Source organism: Pollicipes pollicipes, unplaced genomic scaffold (assembly GCF_011947565.3).
Source record: "Pollicipes pollicipes isolate AB1234 unplaced genomic scaffold, Ppol_2.1 Scaffold_3447;HRSCAF=4054_pilon_pilon_pilon, whole genome shotgun sequence".
Lineage (NCBI taxonomy): Eukaryota > Metazoa > Arthropoda > Thecostraca > Pollicipedomorpha > Pollicipedidae > Pollicipes > Pollicipes pollicipes.
In genome coordinates, this window is record NW_023596297.1 from 22,248,981 (window position 1) to 22,269,418 (window position 20,438).

Below are 20,438 nucleotides of genomic sequence, written 5' to 3' on the forward strand. Positions count from 1 at the left end.
GCTGATCGTGCTGCTGCTGCTGCTGCTGCTGCTGCTGTTGCTGCTGCTTGTGTCGCGGTGACCTGGACATGTCGGCTGACTGTTCTGAGCCATCCTGCCAGCAGAGCGTCGACGCACGTCAGGCGGGGCTGCGCTAGACTCGCCGCCACTTCAGCACACGTTCCGCCCGCTGGCACGCGCCACGCTCGATTACCTCCGTCTGAATGAGCCGCTTTGTGGACCAGGCCGCTGAGTGGCACTTGGTGACCGGCGCTTGGAGTTATACGGACCGAAACACGCGATCGGCAAAATTCCTCCTTTGCCCACCAGTGCACAGGCCGTCTACTCGAGCCCATCGGGACCGCGAGTACAGCACGAGCTCATGCAGAGCGAGCTCAAGCTTTCATGTCAAGGCAGCCGTGTCCGCTGTCGACGGCTCGGTGCTTCCCGCTACTATGCTGATTCACTAGCAGCTTGGGTTTTCCCATGGCATCCAGAGAAGGAGGCCCGAATATATGTGCGGTTCGAAATTACTTAAACCCGTCGACAAAATATGCAGCAGACGTCGCACCAAGAGATTCGATTGCGATTCTACTTGCTTATAAGAATGAGGCTGTCAGTTCAGGTCTACCGTAGGGTGCCCGTATGTTTCACGAAACGTTTGTTACGACGTCTGGCTTACGAGCGAGCTATTTTTGCCTGGAATGAAATTAGCACTGACAATTTGTCAATAATAGAGGCACACGGTATGCTTTGAACAATCACAATGATCGTGCCGTACAGAATGCATTGGCTTGATGGGGATGAGTAGGCACACAGAAAGGAACGAGACCTTCATCCACAACATAAACAGTAAGCAATTTGCGATGAGGGGCACTTGGCTTCAGTCTACTAGCGCTTGTGTAAGGTGGGTACAGGGTAAGTGCACAACTGCGTCTTCGCAGTTTGTTGTCTAAGCTGTCAGCGAACATACCGCTGAACATGACAGTCTACGTCTGTCGGGCTTTCGTCTGGGAGATGATTGGGCTGCTGTGTTTGGTGCAAGACTGTAGCCGTCGCCCGGCTTCCGCCGCCGGGCGGAGCGACCACACCGTCGCGTGTCAAGGTCACGGGTCACACGCAGGCCGCCCGACCAAGACCTCGGAAAATCCGCCGCGTGCATCGTGCAGTGAGGAGTGCAGGTGCTGCCTTCGTGGCCTCAGCCGGATGGAGTCCCTGCCTTTGAGCGCAGCCGCCGCCTGTCGCTAGCACGAGACCCACCTTGGCGCGTTTGGCGGCTCCGTTCCTGAAGAGCCACACGCAGGGGTTGGCCTTGACCCGGTTGAGGTCGCACACGGGCATGGCGGTCGGCGGCCGGGGCGGCGACGGCCGGCCGACTGGGGCCGGTCGTCGCCGCACTGGCGATCGAGCGGCAGCGGGCATCGATCGCCGGCGCTGCAGCCGGCCCGGCGGGCGGCCCGAGCCGGCGGCGCCGCCACCGCCAGGCACCGGCCGCGGTCAGGACCGCGCCGCGCCGGCCGCCGCCGCGCCACGGGCACCGGCCGCCTGCCCACCCGCCGCGCACGCAGCCGGCAGGCTCGCCTCGCACGCCGCGCGTACCTCTAGCTGGCGCGGGACCAGTGCACCCTTTGGACGGGCGCTGACTCCGTGCACTCATGGGACTCTGACCCACTGGCTCGTCCGACAGGCACGGGCCCGCCGCATTCACCGGACAGCCGTAGGCCCACTACACCTCTGCACGGGCACTGAAGCGCCGCACTCGCTGGACAGACCCTGAGTCATTTTACTCATAGGGCAGGCGCCAATCCATTGCACTCCTCCCGTCCTAACAGTCTGTTATTACTAAAATAAAAAGATGATTATTGATCTGTACGTGGATGTGGTGCAGTCTGGACAGCCGCCACCTAAGCCAGAGACGCGATCTAGACCAACAAGACCATGGTTTTGTGCAGGCACTGCTTTTCGTTTCAGTAGGAAACTGTCGCTGTTCAGGATATGGCGTGCCTGCTGGCGAAATCCAGCTACCACAATCACTGAACTGCGCTTGTGGCGGGGTCGCTTTCTAACGTGGCTCCATCTGTTTGTAAATGCGCTGTGTTTGTGCAGCACGCGAGCTCAGAACTGTTCTGAAGATGCTTGAACTTTGTATACATTCGGGATTGGTTAACATAATTGATTAACAAGGCTTGGTCAACTCTTACACATCTGGGTGTGCCAATAAACACTTTGGTTATTCATCAGTGTAGATGGTAGGGAAATGTCGCTTAAAAAGCTTTAATCCGTGTGGCATGGGCAGAGGCCCTCCTGCCTCCCCACAACATCTATAGAAGTTTTACCTACGGAGTCTTTCCATCAAAGGTGGCACCATGTTGCGGAGTGATTGTCACAACATGTAAATGTGTCGTTCTCTTCAATTCCTAATCAATACAAAAGTGTACTCGGTGCAAGAATTGTGTTGACAATAATAAAATGACAGAAAGGAGAGCGTAACGCAATTCGTCCACGTTCGGCAGTATAGCTGCCTTTACTAACCGTGACCAAAGCATATTATCGCGCAAACAGCGCGGAGCACTCGTTGGCTCGCGGCGTGCACTGGACTGGTAATGTGCCCATTGAATGGGTGCTACAGTACTCGCCATGCAAGCACTGACCTGCTGTGCTAATTAGACGGACACTGACCGCCCGCACCCATCGGACAGATACTGATCCACTCACAGAGACAGGCAATGGTCCACTCCACCTGATCCACTGGACCGGCCGTGACCTGCACACGCAACGGGCAGGCCCATGACTCATTACCGGGCCAACCCTGACGGCAATGCCGGCGGCGGCCAGCCGCGCGGCCCCGCCGCTGCCGCCGGCCGATTCTGCCGAGTGGCATCCGTCAACGGCCCCGCCGCCGCCGGCCGATTCTGCCGAGTGGCATCCGTCAACGGCCCCGCCGCCACTGGCCGATCCTGCCGAGTGGCATCTGTCACCGACCCCGCCGCCGCCGGCCGATTCTGCCGAGTGGCATCCGCCACCGGTCCCGCCGCCGCCGGCCGATTCTGCCGAGTGGCATCCGTCAACGGCCCCGCCGCCGCCGGCCGATTCTGCCGAGTGGCATCTGTCACCGACCCCGCCGCCGCCGGCCGATTCTGCCGAGTGGCATCCGTCAACGGCCCCGCTGCCGCCGGCCGATCCTGCCGAGTGGCATCCGTCAACGGTCCCGCTGTCGCTGGCCGATCCTGCCGAGTGGCATCCGTCAACAGCCCCGCTGTCGCTGCGCTCCAGACAACAGACGTGTCCGAGGAACCCACACTGGGGACGCCGGCCGTGCCCAGTCGGTCGGGCCGCACCCGGCGAAGAGGCCCTGTCAGCGCCGCGGCACGTGAGGTCGGCCCTCCGCCAGAACGTGACGTCGAGTTGATGGTGCTCATGGATCAGCACCCGGTTAGGTCTGGGTCAGACATCGCCGGCGTGTAGGGCGTGCTCCGGGCAGCGAGCGGCGTCGGTGGCGGAGGCATGACGCAGCGGGTAGCGAGTGGCGTCGGTGGCGGAGGGATGACCCAGCGGGCAGCGACCGGCGCCGGTGGTGGAGGCATGACGCAGCGGGCAGCCACTGTGGGCTACGGCTTCGATGACACGTGAAACGAGCGGGGCAGGGCTTAGGGTGGCAGACAGCCCATGGACCGGTCGTTAGGCATCCATCGTTGGGGAAGATGCCACTGCACACTGGCACATCACTTAGTATGCTTTTTCGGGGGCACTGGCTGAAAGAAATGCAGAAATTATGTCGTAACGTTTGGTACATTGGGTACCTAAAGCATTATTTTTAGCACCACGCTCATTTTGTACCAAATCTTATCCTGTAGGTGTCTAATGTTCTTGTCATATAACTCCTGTATATGTCAGGCCAGACTAAAATTATTTTACAGATTGTCTACATGCCAACACCTGGATTGGGATAAAAAAACAACACTTTATTGCAATATGCGGCAGCTTTTAAAAGTGCGGGGTAGCCCCCATAAAAGTTAGCCAATGTTTCCGTCGGCCTCGACGGTGGCAGGTGTACGCGTCGTAGTGCGCAGTGTTGCCCCGCTCTGCTGGAGCCACCCTCGTCCCGGTCGGTCCCGTAGTCACCCCACTCTACGGCCGGCCGGAAGGGAATCAGGGCGGTAACAGCGCAGCGCTCTGAGGTGATGCTCACAAGAGACCCGTTCTCGTCCCCAAAAGGCCCCTTCTGAAGCCCTCAGCCTTTGCCTGCTCCATCTAACAGTTATCGACACATCTGTTGAAAATGTTGTGCAAGCTCAGATTTATTTTTGTTTATGGGTACGTCTTGGAAGCGTACTTTAAAAAATTATCGCAGGCTCTTACACGCGTGTTTTAGGCCGTTTTACATAAATCCGTCATTTTGCGCCTCGGGTCACCTTCATGAATTATGAATGACATCTACTTTTGTTTATCACAAAGGCTCCAGCGACTAAGATTTTGTTCTGTGGGTTATATCCCGCTCTATGCTTTTCAGAAAAATGCGGCTGCCTTGAGATGGGAAATTATTTCTTCCCAGCAAAACAGTTTTTCAATCCACGGAATGTCTAACACAGTATTTATTTAATTCTTACTTCGAGGAGGCAAACTAAAGTGGCAGGAATTCGAGGAGAAGTTACGTTTGTTAGGTTAGGTTTGTTAGGTTAGGTTAGGCCAACCTTATCGGCTTAGCCCCCCCCCCCCTCGTTACCCCCAATCGATTTTCGAGTTACAACCCCGCGCGCACAGGTTTGTTTCGCGATTCCGCTTTGTTTCTTTTGTTTCGGATTAAAGTCCTTTCGCTCAGTAATGACCATGTTACGCAAATGGAATGGGGGAGAGTGGCTCAGAGTAATGTTTGGGTTAAAGCCTTTTTCGGATGGATCATTTCAGGGTTATGGAATGAGGGGGAGTAAACAACGGTGGTGCAGAACTACATGCACCTGATAGTCCGCCGAGACATAGCCTGCGCAGGCACTCCTATACGGGCACGTGCTCAGCGCTCCGATGGAGTTCCGCGTGGGAACACTTAGCCCGCTCATGGCTGATGCATGCGGCTTATCCCGAATACAGGGGCGTCGCCAGGATGCATGATAAAGCATGAATGAGGAAAGAAGGACGAAATCTGCGACACTGAGCCTGGCCATTGCTACCGGGCTTCAGCACAGTGGTTTGCGCCCACCGACACCCAGTAAATATATAACCCCGTCCTGCTCTAACTTTGACTGGTGATGATTTGATCAGAGTGGAGCGGTGCAAGGCATCTGACGGCGGTCGGCCCGGCCGGACGTGTTCCATTCGGCTCCGGTCCCAGCCCAGACAAGCTCGTCCCGGACAGCGGGCCGTTTGGCTCCGGTCCCAATCGAGACGGACTCGTCCCGGACAGCGGGCCGTTCGGCTCCGGTTCCAATCCAGACAGACTCGTCCCGGACAGCGGGCCGTTCGGCTCCGGTTCCAATCCAGACAGACTCGTCCCGGACAGCGGGCCGTTCGGCTCCGGTTCCAATCCAGACAGACTCGTCCCGGACAGCGGGCCGTTCGGCTCTGGTCCCAGTCCAGACAGACTCGTCCCGGACAGCGGGCCGTTCGGCTCCGGTCCCAGTCCAGGCAGACTCGTCCCGGACAGCGGGCCGTTCGGCTCCGGTCCCAGTCCAGGCAGACTCGTCCCAGACAGCGGGCCGTTCGGCTCCGGCCTCAACCCAGGCAGACTCGTCCCGGACAGCGGGCCGTTCGGCTCCGGTCCCAGTCCAGACAGACTCGTCCCGGACAGCGGGCCGTTCGGCTCCGGTCCCAGTCCAGGCAGGCTCGTCCCAGACAGCGGGCCGTTCGGCTCCGGCCTCAACCCAGGCAGACTCGTCCCCGACAGCGCGCCGTGCGACGCCACCATCTACATATGCTTGCTGCTTGGCCGGAGCTGTGCTCCGCTCGATTTCGGAGATTCAGGAAAGTTTAAAGGCCAGGTTAGAGCTTGCGGCGCCGGTAGACAATATGGCGTAGCGAAATGGGCTGGCTTTGCTGTTCTGTTCCCATGAAGCTGGAGCGCAGGCTGGCCCGCGGCCAAGCCGCAGCCTGACTCCAGTAAATGGTAACTGTCCTGATTGACCCCCGTTCAACCAGGCGTGACATTTATTGAAGCTGCAACGTTCCGGCCCCGGCAGCTGGAGACTTTGCAGCGCAACTCAGAAGGCGGTGGGCCTCCGCACCTGATTTCCATCGGCCTCAAGTTTCCGACCATTTGAGTCGTGATTATGTGATTGCACATCGCTGCTCCTGTACACCCTTCTCCGGGTGTGCAGTAGCCTAAAGAAGCACACCGCTCGCTTCAGAGCCGACGTTTCCAGCCACCACGGCACGCTCAGGAGCGGAGAGACACCTCAGGGTGAGGATGGAACCTCCTAAGATGCAATATGGATTTGGTGCACCTCTTCTGTCATGGGTGCATGCGTGACTTTCATATTGAGGGACACAGTTAAGAGTTTCTCTTCGAGCGGTCCAATTTGTCGTCTTATTTCCTCATCGTTTGCGTGTAGATAGTCCATGAGGGTTACGTGCCTCAGAAGGCACGGATGGCTACGGGACTGTGGTCCTGCTTACACACGCCGCTGCCGTCTGGTACACACTGGCAGGGCACCTGGCGGCGGGACACGCACCTTCTCTGGGCCGCAGCAGAGCATGGCGGCGGCGGCGGCCGTGTGGCGTGAGTGGTTGGGCTCTCCTCTGGACCTGGCCACCATCGGACGGCGAGAGGCGGCCACGGCCGGCCGCAGACGCACGGCCCGTCAGGCACCTGGTCACAAGAGAGCTGCCGGACGAACAGGCAACGAAGTCACCGGGGTGCCGAGACAACGCGGCGTCGAGTCGCTGAAACCGGAAACACGGGAACACAGCGACACGGAGCACCGGAACACGGTCACGCGAACAGTGGCGGGTCGCTGGAACGTTCGTACCGCGTCAGTGGAGCATAGCCACATTGGATGCATGTTTGTGTATCGCAGAGACAGTACGCCACGGAAGCACAGAGACCGGAATCACTGGAACACAACTCAAATATATCGGGTCACTGGAAAACAGAGACACTGAGTCACTAGAATGCGAGATCAGTTACTCACTGTAACTTAGACACATACCACAGCCATTGGAGCACAGAGGCGGGCGCCAACAGAGCGCAGAGATGCTACGTCATTGGGAGAATGAGAGTGAGAGTGTCAACCACCGGAACACAAGAGCACCGATCTTCGGACCAAGAGGACGCGATGTCAGGGAGTAGCCGCCAAGGACCGAAATATAGAGACACTAGATTATGGATGCAGAAAGGCACTGAATCACCCGCTCACAGGAACACAGGGGCACAACGACACTGAGCCGGCTGGATAGAGATACATTGAGTCAGAGGAACGTGTGCAGCAGGTTACTGTCTCTGCAGAAGCATTGGCCTACCGGATCTCAGGGAAGCTAGTTCAACAGGACACGACACTGAGTGACCAAACGGAGAGGTTCGCCGGAACAACAAGACACTGAGTCACTGGAGCACAGTCACGGAAGCACACTATCGACACTAAGTGATCGCGGCACAGGTCTGCCGGGCCACCTGAATACGGAGACGCTGTCACCCGAAACGCGATATGTGACGCTGGAGAGATGGCTCGAATCAACAGTAGCGCACGCTGTTTTCTGGTATAGATTGTGCCCACCAAAGCAGCCTCCTCTCAATGACGTCAAAGACGACGAAAATGGAGCATCGTCTCTAATCAAGTTGTTTCACCCGGCGTCGGCTCTTCAGTGCCTGTGTTCGCCCCACGCGCAGATTCACTGACGAGCCGCAAGGGAGTGGCCGAGGGCGCAGCCGTGGTCAGTGGGCTGGCGCGTACTCCAGGCTGGATCCGGAGTGAGCCGCGGCAGCTGGTCCAGCTGCCGGCTGGCGGTCCAGACTCAGCGCCGTTTGTGCGCCGAAGTGGCTCCACCCTTCCCAGGCCCGGGCTCTGACAAGCACCAGTGGCCGTGTCTGGCGGCCGGCGGACGATTCAGCGCAGCTGCGCGCCAGCAATTTACTGCTCGGTCGCGGAGGGGTCCGGTCGGCGGCGGCCGACAGGAGCCATTAGCCCGGTGCCGAACCCGAGCCGCCTGCGCGCGACCTTTGCTGCTTTACCGGGCGCCGAAAGGTCGTTACGACTACCGCCGGGTCCAGCCGGCTGTTTCCAGCCAGATGGGAATCAATGCCGAGGCCGGATTTGCTCTGGCCGTTGGTCTTTAAGCGCCGGCATTCAGAGGAATCAAAACTAAAAACAGCTCCGGCTCGTCCTTGCGCCGTTGTTGCCACAAGGGCGCACAACGTGCAATGAAGAAGTGTGCGCCGTGCAGGAGCGGAGGGGGGGGGGGGGGGCGTGAAAATGTTAACTAATGCTACTGTCTAGGATATTGATTCCGATGAGCATTGTCAACGCAATGCAGTGTCCGTCTTGCAGAACTGATTAAGTGGGTCGAGGGCTTACAGAGGCATACACTCGCTCTTATCCATAAGTCACCTGCATGGTTAAATGATAAGCGGTGGCGTTTGTCTGATGTTGTGATTTTGTCAACATAAAAAGCTGGCCTTGGTTAGATTTGCTTTCGTTTGTTGTGGCCGAATACTTCTTGGAAATAAATGGAAATATCGTAAGGGATATTAGTCGGAGTGAATTGGGCCTCAGGGCTGCGCAGTTCGCGTTACCCAGCCTCTCTTGTCACATGAAAATATACAGTTGCAAATGTGGTGGCGGTATCTCGGTTATCTGGTACTTGTATCTCAGATATGTGGCAGTGCCGTCAGTTGCATAGTAGTATTGTCAAGTGCAGAGTAGTGGTATCGGTTACACCATAGCAGACACGCGTCATTATCGTCTGCCCACCGACGCATCTTCATAAACCGAAACATGTTGAGGCGGATTAAGTATTTCATACCGTACAGTAGCCTGTGCAGTGTAGCTCGTGTCGCCTCTTGACCTGTTTTAGCTGCCGTGACCTCGTCGGCCCACCGTCGTCGGATCCTTTGTTCGTGCTGGGGTGAGCGTGGCGAGCCATACATGTCAGACAGCTCTAGCCAAGAATGTCACCCACTCTTTCTTCCAGCAAACAGTGCTGTTCTCGTGTCAAGGTGACGTCGGATAGCTGACCGTGACCCCTGTGTATACCCTCGTCTCACAGATTTTTTACGCAAGTTAACATTTTTGCGTTGCCTTTGTTAATCGAATGGGGAGGCTAAATTGGTGATGCTGCAAAGTTTCAGGAAATTCAGTCCTGATCGGAAATCGGAAAGCCAGATGTTTTTCTGTTGTTGTTTTCCAGCTGTTGAACGCAAACAACTGGAAAATACTACAGCACTGCTTTTGAAGGTTTCCAGGCATTCTAACATTAACACTGCATGACCCTAATTGCTCCTGTCTGTCATACTGATTACAAGCCCATCAACAGCGTGACGTAGCCGGCTGGGCCAGGCTATCAAAGCTACCAAATTTTCGGCTGGTCGGCTTTTGGAAAAGGTCAATTTGTAGCTTCTTTGGTCATTTTAAATATTACCTGAAATTTTTCCCGCACCTTCAATTAAAAAAAAAAACATTTTCACGTGGATAGCGTTGGGCCTTCCTGAAGGTGGCCGGTACAAAGGGATGATGCGGTAAATCGCCGAATTCAAAATATTTGTGATCATAGCGTTGCTGCTATTTGGGTGGCCCATCGCTTGGTGACGTACACAGATGAGTCATGCTCAGGCAGTGGTCGCCAGATACGGTAGTCATTGGTAGCCACAATAGCAGACGACTGATTCGCCCTATTCGCCACTCCATTATGAGCAGTAGGGTCATATCAACACTAAGAGTAAATGCATCTGCAGTCACGGGGTTTCGATGAGTAACCACCCGCAGATGCGTCTGAGCTCGGAGCCCCCGCCGAACGCCCGCCATGAGCGCGCACGACTGCGCCCTACTCACCCGACGGATCCTCCGAGCTGCGAGCTGAGCGCGGCACGACAGGCTGCCGTCTGGCGCCGAGAGGTCCGCCACCTGTGGCCGTCACAGGGGCAGCACGTCCTGCGGCGAGCGGCCGGTGCGGCGGTGCTGGGGCGGCGTCGGCGGCCGCGCGGGCCCGCTGCTCTGCGGCCGGTCGGCTGGCGTCACGTGCCGCGCGCCGCCGCCAGCAGGGCTGCTGCGCGCCGCGCGGAGCCGGCGTCTGCCGGGCCGATCAATAGTGCCGCCGCCGCCGGCCGGCCGACGCCCCCCGGCCGGCCCCAGCCATCTCCGGCAGGTACCCAGCGAGAGACCGACGCCGCCGCGCACTCGATACGGGGGTAAGGAGGGGGGGGGGGGGGGGGGGGCAGCCGGCGGCGGTGGCGTGGGCGGGTGTCCGTCGGCACCACCTCACCCCCGCCGCCGCCTGGGCACGCGACGCCACGCGCAGGCGTGGAGTCCAGTTAAGCCCCTGCTGGCGTCGCGTGCGGCGAAGTCGGACCACGGCACCAGGGGACCGGTGCGGGCACCATGCAGACGTCACCACCAGGCACTGTAGCTGTATGGCCTCACCCGGGCAGCCGGTCCACTCTGCGAACCTGCGAGCACAGGGTCTCGTGACAACACTGCACAGCGTTGGAACAGTCATTTGTACACACCATGGGGTGGACCGATGTGGCGGCAATACGCTGCCGTGCCGATGTTTGCATGGCGAAGCTCTTTACCCAGCTTGCCCGCCGTAAGCAGGTTGTGTGCGTCGAAAGGTATTGCAATAATGTGAATTGCGAAGACATCTCACACTGATAATCAGTTGCTCACAGCCGAGCCATTATGACGTAGCGCAACTGTTACCCAGGACTCTTTAATGGCGACTTCATCCGTCGTTTATCCATCATGGCCCCGGCACCGACTGCCATGATTCCATCGGTTGTTTGTGCAGCATGGCCCCGGCACCGACTGCCATGATTCCATCGGTTGTTTGTGCAGCGTAGTCTCGGCACTGACTGCCATGATTCCATCGGTTATTTGTGCAGCATGGCCCCGGCACTGACCGCCAGGATTCCATCGGTTGTTTGTGCAGCATAGCCCCGGCACTGACCGCCAGGATTCCATCGGTTATTTGTGCAGCATGGCCCCGGCACTGACCGCCAGGATTCCATTGGTTATTTGTGCAGCATGGCCCCGGCACCGACTGCCATGATTCCATCGGTTGTTTGTGCAGCATGGCCTCGGCACTGACCGCCATTATTCCATCGGTTGTTTGTGTAGTATGGCTCCAGTACTGGCCATCGAGACTTCATTGGTAATTTGTGCAGTATGGCTCTGGCAGTGGCTATCGGGACGTAATCGTTTGCTTGTGCAGTATGTCCTGGGCATTGGTCGCCGCGCATCAACATCACGCGCAGCACAAAGTGGGAAATCCTGGCGTAAAAGCCCCGGGGTTGGTGCCGCATGACGTCATTTCCACCAGCCTGTCTCAATCTCTACCAAACGAGGATAGCGGCGAATCTGGAGATTCACACGCTCGAACGGTACGATGGTATGCTCCGATGCCTGCTCGCGCCGCTTATGTCCGAGGCTGGTGCAACTCAACGTTCCATGTGATATCAGCTGATTGGGAAATACACGTGCTTCGTTTTCTCCGTTTATTAACCCCACTCCAACCCAGCAAAAACTTATAAAAGTATAAAACTATCAAAGGCCAAGACACGCGTCCACCAGAGTAATGATCCTCGGGCCTTCGCGAGTGGCAGCGTGATAGCACCGACACGCCAACAACAATCGCCACGACCTAAATGCGTATGCGCCCAATGCTTCGATCAATGGCAATCTAGCACCAACAGCGCCGAACTAACGGAGTCAATAAATAGATGCGATGCCAATGCCACAAGCGATGTCCCTCAAAATAGGTCCGGGTGAGTGCAGCTGCAGTGCGACACAGTTCGTGTCCACTTCTTTATCCTGAGGTATAGACGACATGACGATATTTAAACTGGACGTTCGGTTCAAGGTCGACTGCAGCCTGTCCCAAGCCCACACCCGCACATCCCGCAACCGGCGCCGCACACCCAGGAGATCAGACGCGGCGGCTGGCGGCCGCGCGCCGCGCCACCACCAAGCCCCGCACACCGGCACTCAGAACACAACGCTGTCGAGTCTCCAGCGCCAGGCACCGGGCCATAGCCCGCCGGACACCAGGCTCCAGGCGTCGGACGCCTCGCGACGCCACGCGCCAGCGGCGGCGTCACCAGATGACGGCGCGTCACTGCTGCTTGGCCATCAGCTCCTTGATGTCGTCGATGGTCATGACGTCCTGCTCTCCGAACGCCTCCTGCGAGTCGGCCGGCGCGAACTCTGGCGGCTGGTCGGGCTGCAGCGGGCGCAGCTGGCTGTCTAGCTGGTGCATCACCGACAGGGCCTCGGGCAGCTGCGCCGGCCGAGACAGCGCGTTCTGTAGCACGTTCAGGGGCGGCGGCGCGGCGGCCTCCTCGTCGCCGGCCTCGTCCTGGCTCACCGCACCGATCTGTGATGGGGTCACAGGTCACAGGACGTTTTGATTCACTGCTGTGATCTGCGTCAGGATAGTTTGTGATATATATAATAATAAACGGAATGTCCTGCAGCTCACTGATGTGATCGGCATCAGGCTAGAGTCACTTACACGGCGTCGTAGCTCAGCGCGCCTTTCTCGGGATGGCCGTGTTGGTTACGTCACGTTTACAGAGCACACTGCTGCTGGCATCGCGTTTACAGAGCACACTGCTGCTGGCATCGCGCTTACAGGGCACACTGCTGCTGGCATCGCGCTTACAGAGCACACTGCTGCTGGCATCGCGCTTACAGAGCACACTACTGCTGGCATGAGAGAAGAAAAACACGGACGTCTTCAAAGAACTTATCAGGGTTAATGAGGCCGCTGCATTTCGTTTGTTCGCAAGCATTAGCAGTTTAATGCAACGTGCGACTGCATGCAAGCTGCGGCTTGCGCACACGGATCGGGAAAACTGGGCGCTGGGGAAAGGCTCCGCTTCTTGTCAGTCTTGTATAGATCCGCGCCACAATACCCTGCGGTGCAGTGGCGGTGCTACCGGGGAGCGGGGAGGACGGAGAGAAGAGACGCGTCCCCTATCGTCGGATAGGTGGGGAAAGTCTGCTCTCCTCCAACCCCATCCTACCCCATCCTCAAAGCCTTCGTGCAGAACGCAGGTCAACGCAGCAGCAGTGCGTCACGTACATCACCTTGCCTGTATCGAATGGATTCAGCTCAAGCCACAGTCACTCTTGCCAGTAAGAAGTATGCAAACTCTGTGATCATCAAGCCGCATGTCGTTTGGAGGTTTTCATCGCCACCATAATAAATGGTAGGGTTTCCTCTGTTGTTATGTTTCGATAAGCAAACTAGAATCTTGGACTCGGGTGTCCAAGCCACATCGCAGCTGTGAGGTAAATGTGCACAAAATATCACCATGCGCAGCTTTAGTCACCGTATAAGCACACCTTTATACACGAGTATATTATATGGCCAATCGGTCCAAATGATATCTGCACCGTGTAACGAAGGCAAGTAACGAGAAACAAGTAACGGAACTGCAATAACTTGTTTTCCGCCAAAATTGGGCAACGAATATTTGTCTACGTGGCAGAAAAAGAGGATGACAGCTGTTTGGATTATTTCTTGCCGGATAACGCACACAGGGCCAATACTAAATTTTCAGAAAGCTGTAGGCCCATTCACGGGTCCATTTGGGCTATCGCATTTGGGCTAATGGGCCCTGGCCCATTCCCGGTTTCGCGTCTCCATGCCCTACGGTGGTAGGGCATGGAGACGGTGCCTTGTGTGCCTTGCGCTACGGTGCAGCGCAAGGCACATCAGGAATTGCCCAGCAATGATCATTTATGAGAACGCAAGTTATTCAACGCATGATTTATCACCCACTTTCGTTCAAGACGTGGTGTCATGGTTTTACGACCTCGTCGCGCCACACCCACCCCCTTTATCAAAAACCTGCGGCTCCGGCCCTGCTACGGCGTGTCTTCAACTAACATCTACGAGGAGACGGAATGATGCAGGTTTCCCGAAGCAGACCCAAGGCAGCGCTGAGTATTTTCCTGTTGGGACCGTGACACAGACAACTCTCCGCCAAAGTAATGCTGCGTTTCAACAGCATAGCGCCATCACTAACCGTCTCCCAGCCGCGCACGCCCAGCTCGTCTCCCACACTGCACGCTCAGCCCGCCGGCTCTCATCGCGTTCCAGCAAGTTCAGCGTGACTGGCCAGGGTCATAGAAGCAGCTGGACCGGCACGGTCGCGGCCTGCAGTATTTTCCCGGGGCAGCCGTCCATCAAGCTGCAGCCTGGGTCGTTAACTCGCTCGTGGGCTCATTTCCTCATGGGACATATGCAGACGGCTGGGCGGCGGTACGACACAACGTGCCCCCGGTAATGTGCTCACCTCACGCTGCGCTGTCTCTGTGCGCCCTCTTCACACGGGGGTCAGGGGTGAGCCAGGAGTGACCCAGAGGCGCAAATACAAGGTGCTGTCCTCGACAGCGGTCAGAGATTAGCTGGCCAGGCGTGCCCTGCAGTACCGAGCAGTTATCAAAATGTCTTCCGGTCTAGAAGTCTAGCCAGACGTGTCGTGCAGTACCGAGTAGCTACCAAACTGTCTTCCGGTCTAGAAGTCTAGCCAGACGTGTCGTGCAATACCGAGCAGCTACCAAACTGTCTTCCGGTCTAGAAGTCTAGCCAGACGTGTCCTACAGTACCGAGCAGCTACCAAAATGTCTTCCGGTCTAGAAGTCTAGCCAAACGTGTCCTACAGTACCGAGCAGCTACCAAAATGCGTTCCGGCCTAGAAGTCTATCCAGACGTATACTGAAGTACGGAGCAGCTGCCGAAATGTCTTCCGGTCTAGAAGTCTATCCAGACGTATACTGAAGAAAGGAGTGGCTGCCGAAATGCCTTCCGGTCTAGAATTCGAAACGTCCAAGTGTCTTACTCAAAATGTCATGCCGAATAAGAAACGAGCACGGCACGAACGAGTTTTCTGTAGGAAGCATGTCATTCAAACCGTCACCCGCCTTGTTGCGTACGGATGTTTTGCTAATGCTGCTTGTTTGTACAATTTTGAGTACAGCTGATATCAGAAGGAAAGGTCTATTGGGAGGTACTGGCTCAACGACGTTACGAAGCAAACAATGGCAAGTTTGACAAAACTTCACTCACTCAGTTATGGATTTACTGAACGGAATCGCATAAATACAACAAATGCTCGCTTCCTGATGTCGTTTACCAATACCTTCTAGTAATTTAAAGGCCGATCATTGTCAGAACAAGAGCTCCCAGCTTAAGAACAGCTTTTTAGTCTATGACATGGAATTTTGTCATCTTAGCCGTGTTCACTTTACAAGGTATGATGGCTTTCTTTCGCGGATTTTCGATAATATATGAATGCATATTTAATAGCCATGTGATCTACAGCGAGCAGACTTTATTGGTCTGATTGGTCCGGTCAGGTTATTCGTGTAGCCGTTTCCATAGCACGGGAACCTTATAACTCAATTGCTGACCTTTTGCAGCCCATTGCTGGGAATCGCTTTGAAGCCGTCTTCGCGTTTGACTCCGCTTCTTGTGGTACATCCTGCCAGTGCCCCCGAATGTAAACTCACTTACAGTGAGCAAATGCCAATGTAAACGTCAATCTCAAAAATCGCTCAGGCAGTAAAAAAGGCCATTGCTGGCTGATAACACGGACCCAGTACGACAGCGTACGGCAGCGGCCCTTCTATGTCGATATGAACTGTAACTCCAGCCGTCTGAGCCGAGCCGATGCAAGACGCGAGCAAAAGCTGCGCACGCAGTCTGCTGTTGACCGAGGATGTGTGACCTCTGCACTAGGCTGGTATCCCTCAGAGGGGATACTGTAACTACCGCTACAAGAGGACCACGAGGTCCGGCTTGGACTCAGCGCGGGACCATGCGGGTGGAATGTGGGTGGACTCATGCTCGGCACGTGTGCTGGCAAGCGGAAGCAGCTGCTCACTCCGATACCGACACGGAGCAGCGCCACCTGCATTCCGTGTCCGTGTGTGTTGCGCCACCACAGCGCGGTATCGGCGCAGTCGGGCATTCAAAGCTTGTGGGGTTAGCCGGCACGATAAAAGCGTTAACGGCAGAGCCTGTGGCAGTTTGGCCGACGCCGACTGCGGCAGCGTGCCATCTCGTCCGCTTCCGTGCGGACCTCAAGCAGCGTCTCCACGTTACACCCGCGCGCACTGGCCGGAGGAGCTTACGTGGTGTCACTGGCTTCGAGTGTGGAGACGGCGCCCCTGGCGGCGGCGGCGCGCGGCGGCCACCTGGTGGGACGTGGCGGAAACCTCGTCAAGGGTGCCGGGCGCTGCTGCTGCCACCTGTCGGGCCGCCGGCTCGGCCAGCCCTGCCACGGTCGGAAGGTGGCCGGCGGGCGCGTCCACGGCCGGAGGGTGGCCGGTGGGCGCGGCCACACTGGCTGGCGTGGTGTGGTATTCCACCAGGGGATGGGGAGGGTGGCGGGAGGACGGGTGGTGGCAGCGGGCGGCCGCCAGCCGGCCGGCGCCGGCGGTACCTTGGGGCGGCACTCGTGCAGCTGGCAGTAGTAGTCGCTCAGGCCGTCGTTGTGACACCAGGTGCCGTCGGGGAAGTACGTGTCGACGCCCATGTCGTTCAGGTCCTGCCGCGGCGTGTACCACGTGCCGCTGTTCAGCTTGCAGTATATGGAGCACGCGCTCCACGGCTTGCCTGAAGAAAGGTCATTCGGTGAGCTGACTCCGAGGATAACCGTAATCATACCTAGCAGCCCGGTGAAGCTTTGAGGTAAAGATGTGCTCTTAAAATTTCATGCGAGATCATCTGCCCTTTTTCCTCATTTTAGCTGTACCCTGCATCCTCGCGACGCCCCGCTGATCCGGGGCAAGCCACATGCATCAGCTATGAGAAGCTTAGGAGCACCCTGGCGAGCGGGCGCCGTCCGAGCGCTGAGCGCATACCCCGCACAGTGGTCCTCGTGCGAGCTAAGGCTCGGCGGATGGACCACCAGGTGCATGCCGTTAGTCTGCCCCACCGCTACCCACTCCCCAGCATCCCATAGCCCTGAAATGGTCATCACTGGCAGGAAGGGATATAATCCAAACCGAGCCAAATCATGCGACAAATAATTCCCGGTGGTGGGCTGTCGCCTTGCTTGTGACCCGTAAAATCATGCATTGGCGCAGATTTTCAAACTTAGGACTCTCGTGTTCTTAAGTATTTACCGCATTTCATATGAGTTGGACTGAGCCAAGGCACAGTCATTTGAGCGTAAAAGTTTCCAGACATTCAGCAGCAGTAACCATATCGGACGACCATGAAAGACATGTTGGAGAATGTTTCCTCAAGAGCATTGACAGCTAGTAGTCACTTGTGTCAGCACATCATCGAACAATTCTTGTGGGGCGGGGAGAGCCGTATCCAGGAATTAACAACCGGGTACACAATTCAAGGCCGCCGGAGAGCGAGTTGAATAGCGCTATGTGAGAAACAGCGTAAAATGTCGCCCATTATCTTGATCTTTTCATTTGTACGTCTTCAACTTCATTTTTTATTGTCAGTATTGGTTTCCTCACGTATTGGTCCGTGTAGTGAAGGTAATGAAGGGGACCATGCAAACATGACATCGAATATCATCGTACAATTACGTGCTGATGGAAACCAGGACACTCCCGGCAGGAGCGCTTTTATTCGTCTCCACCCATCCCAACTACGTGCCGATGGCAACCAGGACACTCCCGGCAGAAGCACTTTTATTCGTTTCCACCCGTCCCAATTTCATTGCAGCTCATGCCCTGATGTTATGTGGGGTAAGGGTGTGTGTGTGTATGTGTGATATCGTCGCCTTGTCAGCTTACTCACTCTCAGTGTAAGGCACCTGTATGCCCACTCCACTGGACCGGATGTCATCCACCAGCTGACTGAACTCGCGACACTTCTGTGAGGCGAACTCTTTAGCCGTCAATCGGTAGTTGCAGAGGGTGTCGTCTTCGCAGAACTCCACGTGACTTGCGGCCCCGAGGCAGCGGTCCTCCGTGTTGAGCGGCTTCGGGCTGTCGCAGCGCCTCCGAGCTATGGAAACGCCTGGTGGTGGAGGCAGAGGAGAACAGTGTGTAGGTGGCAGCACTGATGGCGGTGGAAAACGGCGGCGTGTGACGACGAGAACGCTAATGTCTGGGATTAATGCAATGTAGAAAGGATGTTCAAGATACACAAAGAAAAAAAGCACGTGAAATAACATCGCGGGATGAGAATGACTCATATCTTTTACCTTCGTAAGTTTGCTCTCAGTGGTTTATCTATTTTCACTGGTTTGTCCATTTTTACTGGCTTTTACAGGCAAACCACATGCAACACCACAACCTTCTTCTGTTTTAAATGTTGCTTCAAGCGGAAAAGATCCGGAAAATAAACTGGCCACGGGGATGCGGAGCATTCATTCCGCTATGATTTGCAGTTGAAGGCGGACCCCAGCCAGCGTTCTCACCCAGAGCCTTGTCGACGCAGCCGGAGGCGCAGGCGGACACGTTCCATTCTCCCCAGCCGCCCTGGATGACGGGCGGCGCCGGGTTCGACCAGGGTCGGCAGCTGCCGCTGATGCACCACTGGTGACACACCAAAGCGCGAGTGTGATCGGCCTGAGGTGCACCGGCTCCCACTGGTTCATACCGGCTCATAACGGCTCACGTCGGCTCATACCTGCTCACACCGACTGATACTGGCTCATACCGGCTCACACCGGCTCATATCGGCCGGGCTGGATCAGGGCCGGCACCTGCCGCTGATGCACCACTGGTGACACACTGAGGCGCGAGTGAGATCGTGCTGAGGTGCGCCGGCTCACCCCGGCTCACCCCGGCTCACATCGGCTCATGCCAGCTCATACCCGGGTCACATCGGCTCACACCGGCTGAACACCGGAAGAACGGCGGGTTAGCTAGCGGGCCTGCCCACCAGGGCAAAGCACGAAACACGCAGGAGAGCGAAGCGCATCTTCGCCCGTTTTCAGGCAACAGCGCGCCCTGGCGGCTGGACCACTCCGATGACGATTGTATGAGACCCTACACCAACAGTGTGATCAATAGAGCCCTCAATACCGGCGCCGCCGGCAGATGGAGCACGTTACCCGTTTGTTGCCGCAGAATGTCCCCTCTAGCGCCGGGCCAGCGTAGTAGTAGCCGATGCGGTTGGGCGACTTGCACTTGATCCGTTCGCAGCTCTCCTGGGGGGCGGAGAGTCGGTGACAGCGACTGTTGCGATGCGTCGCTCCGAGTGCGGCGATAACGCCAAGTGGCACATTGCCGCAGCTGCGGCGATTGAAAACTGAGCGCTGCGAGGTTAGTGTTCCTACGAACCCCGTCGCAGCACACGTAGCTGACAACACGTTCCATCGGCGGCTATCACTGCTATTATCACGGCTATCACGGCTATCACTGCCACCATTAAGACATATTGTACGCGTTTAACAACAAGCGTGTCACGACCCAAAGAACGGAGCAACGTTACAAATGCATTCGATGCAAGAGGCTGGTCAAGAGCATTCGATCATCGATACTTGTCGACATCAGGCTCCACCGACGGATAACCGCGGCTCCTAACTCCGATGGTCATGGAAGCAGCCTAAAAGGGATTCAGTCACTGTGGAATGCAATGTCAAAGGCACTCTCGTCAGAACCCCAAGCACGCATGTGGCGGTCTCTCGCAGGGCCTGCTTGTTCTCCCACCGGTAGATTTCTGACGCTGAAGAGCTCGGCATCCTTGTCCTTCAGCAGCAGCTGGCACTGGTCGTAGGCGTCAAACACCTGTCCCGGCCTCTCGTGGAAGATCCTGTGGTTCTGGACGGCTCGCTTCGACGGCAGATCGTCCAGGCAGTTGGGGCTGTCGACCACAAGGCGTTTTGTGCACTTCTCATGCATTTTGATTGATCAACTAGATTGCGTCGGTTTTAAAGGCCCATGTTCTGTACCGCACAGGTATGATGCCATGACTGCTTTATGAGAAATATGTAAGGTGTTTTACATAATAAATGAAATGTCATCAGTTCTTTGTAACCAGCTCGATGCGGTGATTGTCACCTGATTCTAACAAATTGTTGAGCTTTTGCTTTTTCCTTCAGAAACTTTCAAGCATCGTTTTTCTTGTGTTGATTGTTATCTAGCTTGCATCAAGCAATTCCAACTGTCGTATCACGGCTGATTGATAAATGTTACACTGGGCCCAACGAGGTGGTGGGACGTCTCCCCTACTCACGGCATATCCGCCAGCACCTGTCGACTGCAGGAGGACCAGGTGGTCTCGCCCTTCGTGCCACGGCTCGGCGACATGATGAAGCCGTTCTTGGGGCAGGCATTCCCCTGCGAGTCGTGGAACATACCCAGGTTGTGGCCGATCTCGTGGGCCATGAT

At 56.5% G+C, this 20,438-nt stretch overlaps 1 protein-coding gene and 1 long non-coding RNA gene across 2 annotated transcripts; both read right to left on the bottom strand.

Annotated features, from left to right (window-relative positions):
- Positions 1–7: 7 nt before the first annotated feature.
- Positions 8–10,044, bottom strand: LOC119091962 (uncharacterized). The gene is made up of 3 exons (XR_005093475.1): positions 9,954–10,044; positions 6,642–6,793; positions 8–94 (listed from the first exon to the last, which is right to left on the bottom strand). It is a non-coding gene; the product is annotated as an uncharacterized LOC119091962 (long non-coding RNA).
- Positions 10,045–11,632: 1,588 nt separating this feature from the next.
- On the bottom strand, positions 11,633–20,336 carry LOC119092051 (A disintegrin and metalloproteinase with thrombospondin motifs adt-2). The gene is made up of 7 exons (XM_037215011.1): positions 20,284–20,336; positions 19,758–19,911; positions 19,160–19,255; positions 18,521–18,638; positions 17,896–18,117; positions 16,574–16,746; positions 11,633–12,492 (listed from the first exon to the last, which is right to left on the bottom strand). Exons 1-7 carry the CDS (start codon positions 20,286–20,288, stop codon positions 12,232–12,234), a joined length of 1,029 nt encoding a protein of 342 aa, XP_037070906.1. The 5' UTR covers positions 20,289–20,336; the 3' UTR covers positions 11,633–12,231.
- Between the last annotated feature and the right edge of the window lie 102 nt (positions 20,337–20,438).

What these genes read in the sequence shown, in the direction of transcription:
- LOC119092051 (XM_037215011.1), bottom strand. An exon ending in TCAGCGTCAGAAATCTACCG is followed by an intron (nt 19,256 to 19,757) that starts GTGGGAGAACAA and finishes TCCGCCCCCCAG; the next exon opens with GAGAGCTGCGAACGGATCAA. An exon ending in ACAGGTGCCTTACACTGAGA is followed by an intron (nt 16,747 to 17,895) that starts GTGAGTAAGCTG and finishes ACCTTTCTTCAG; the next exon opens with GCAAGCCGTGGAGCGCGTGC.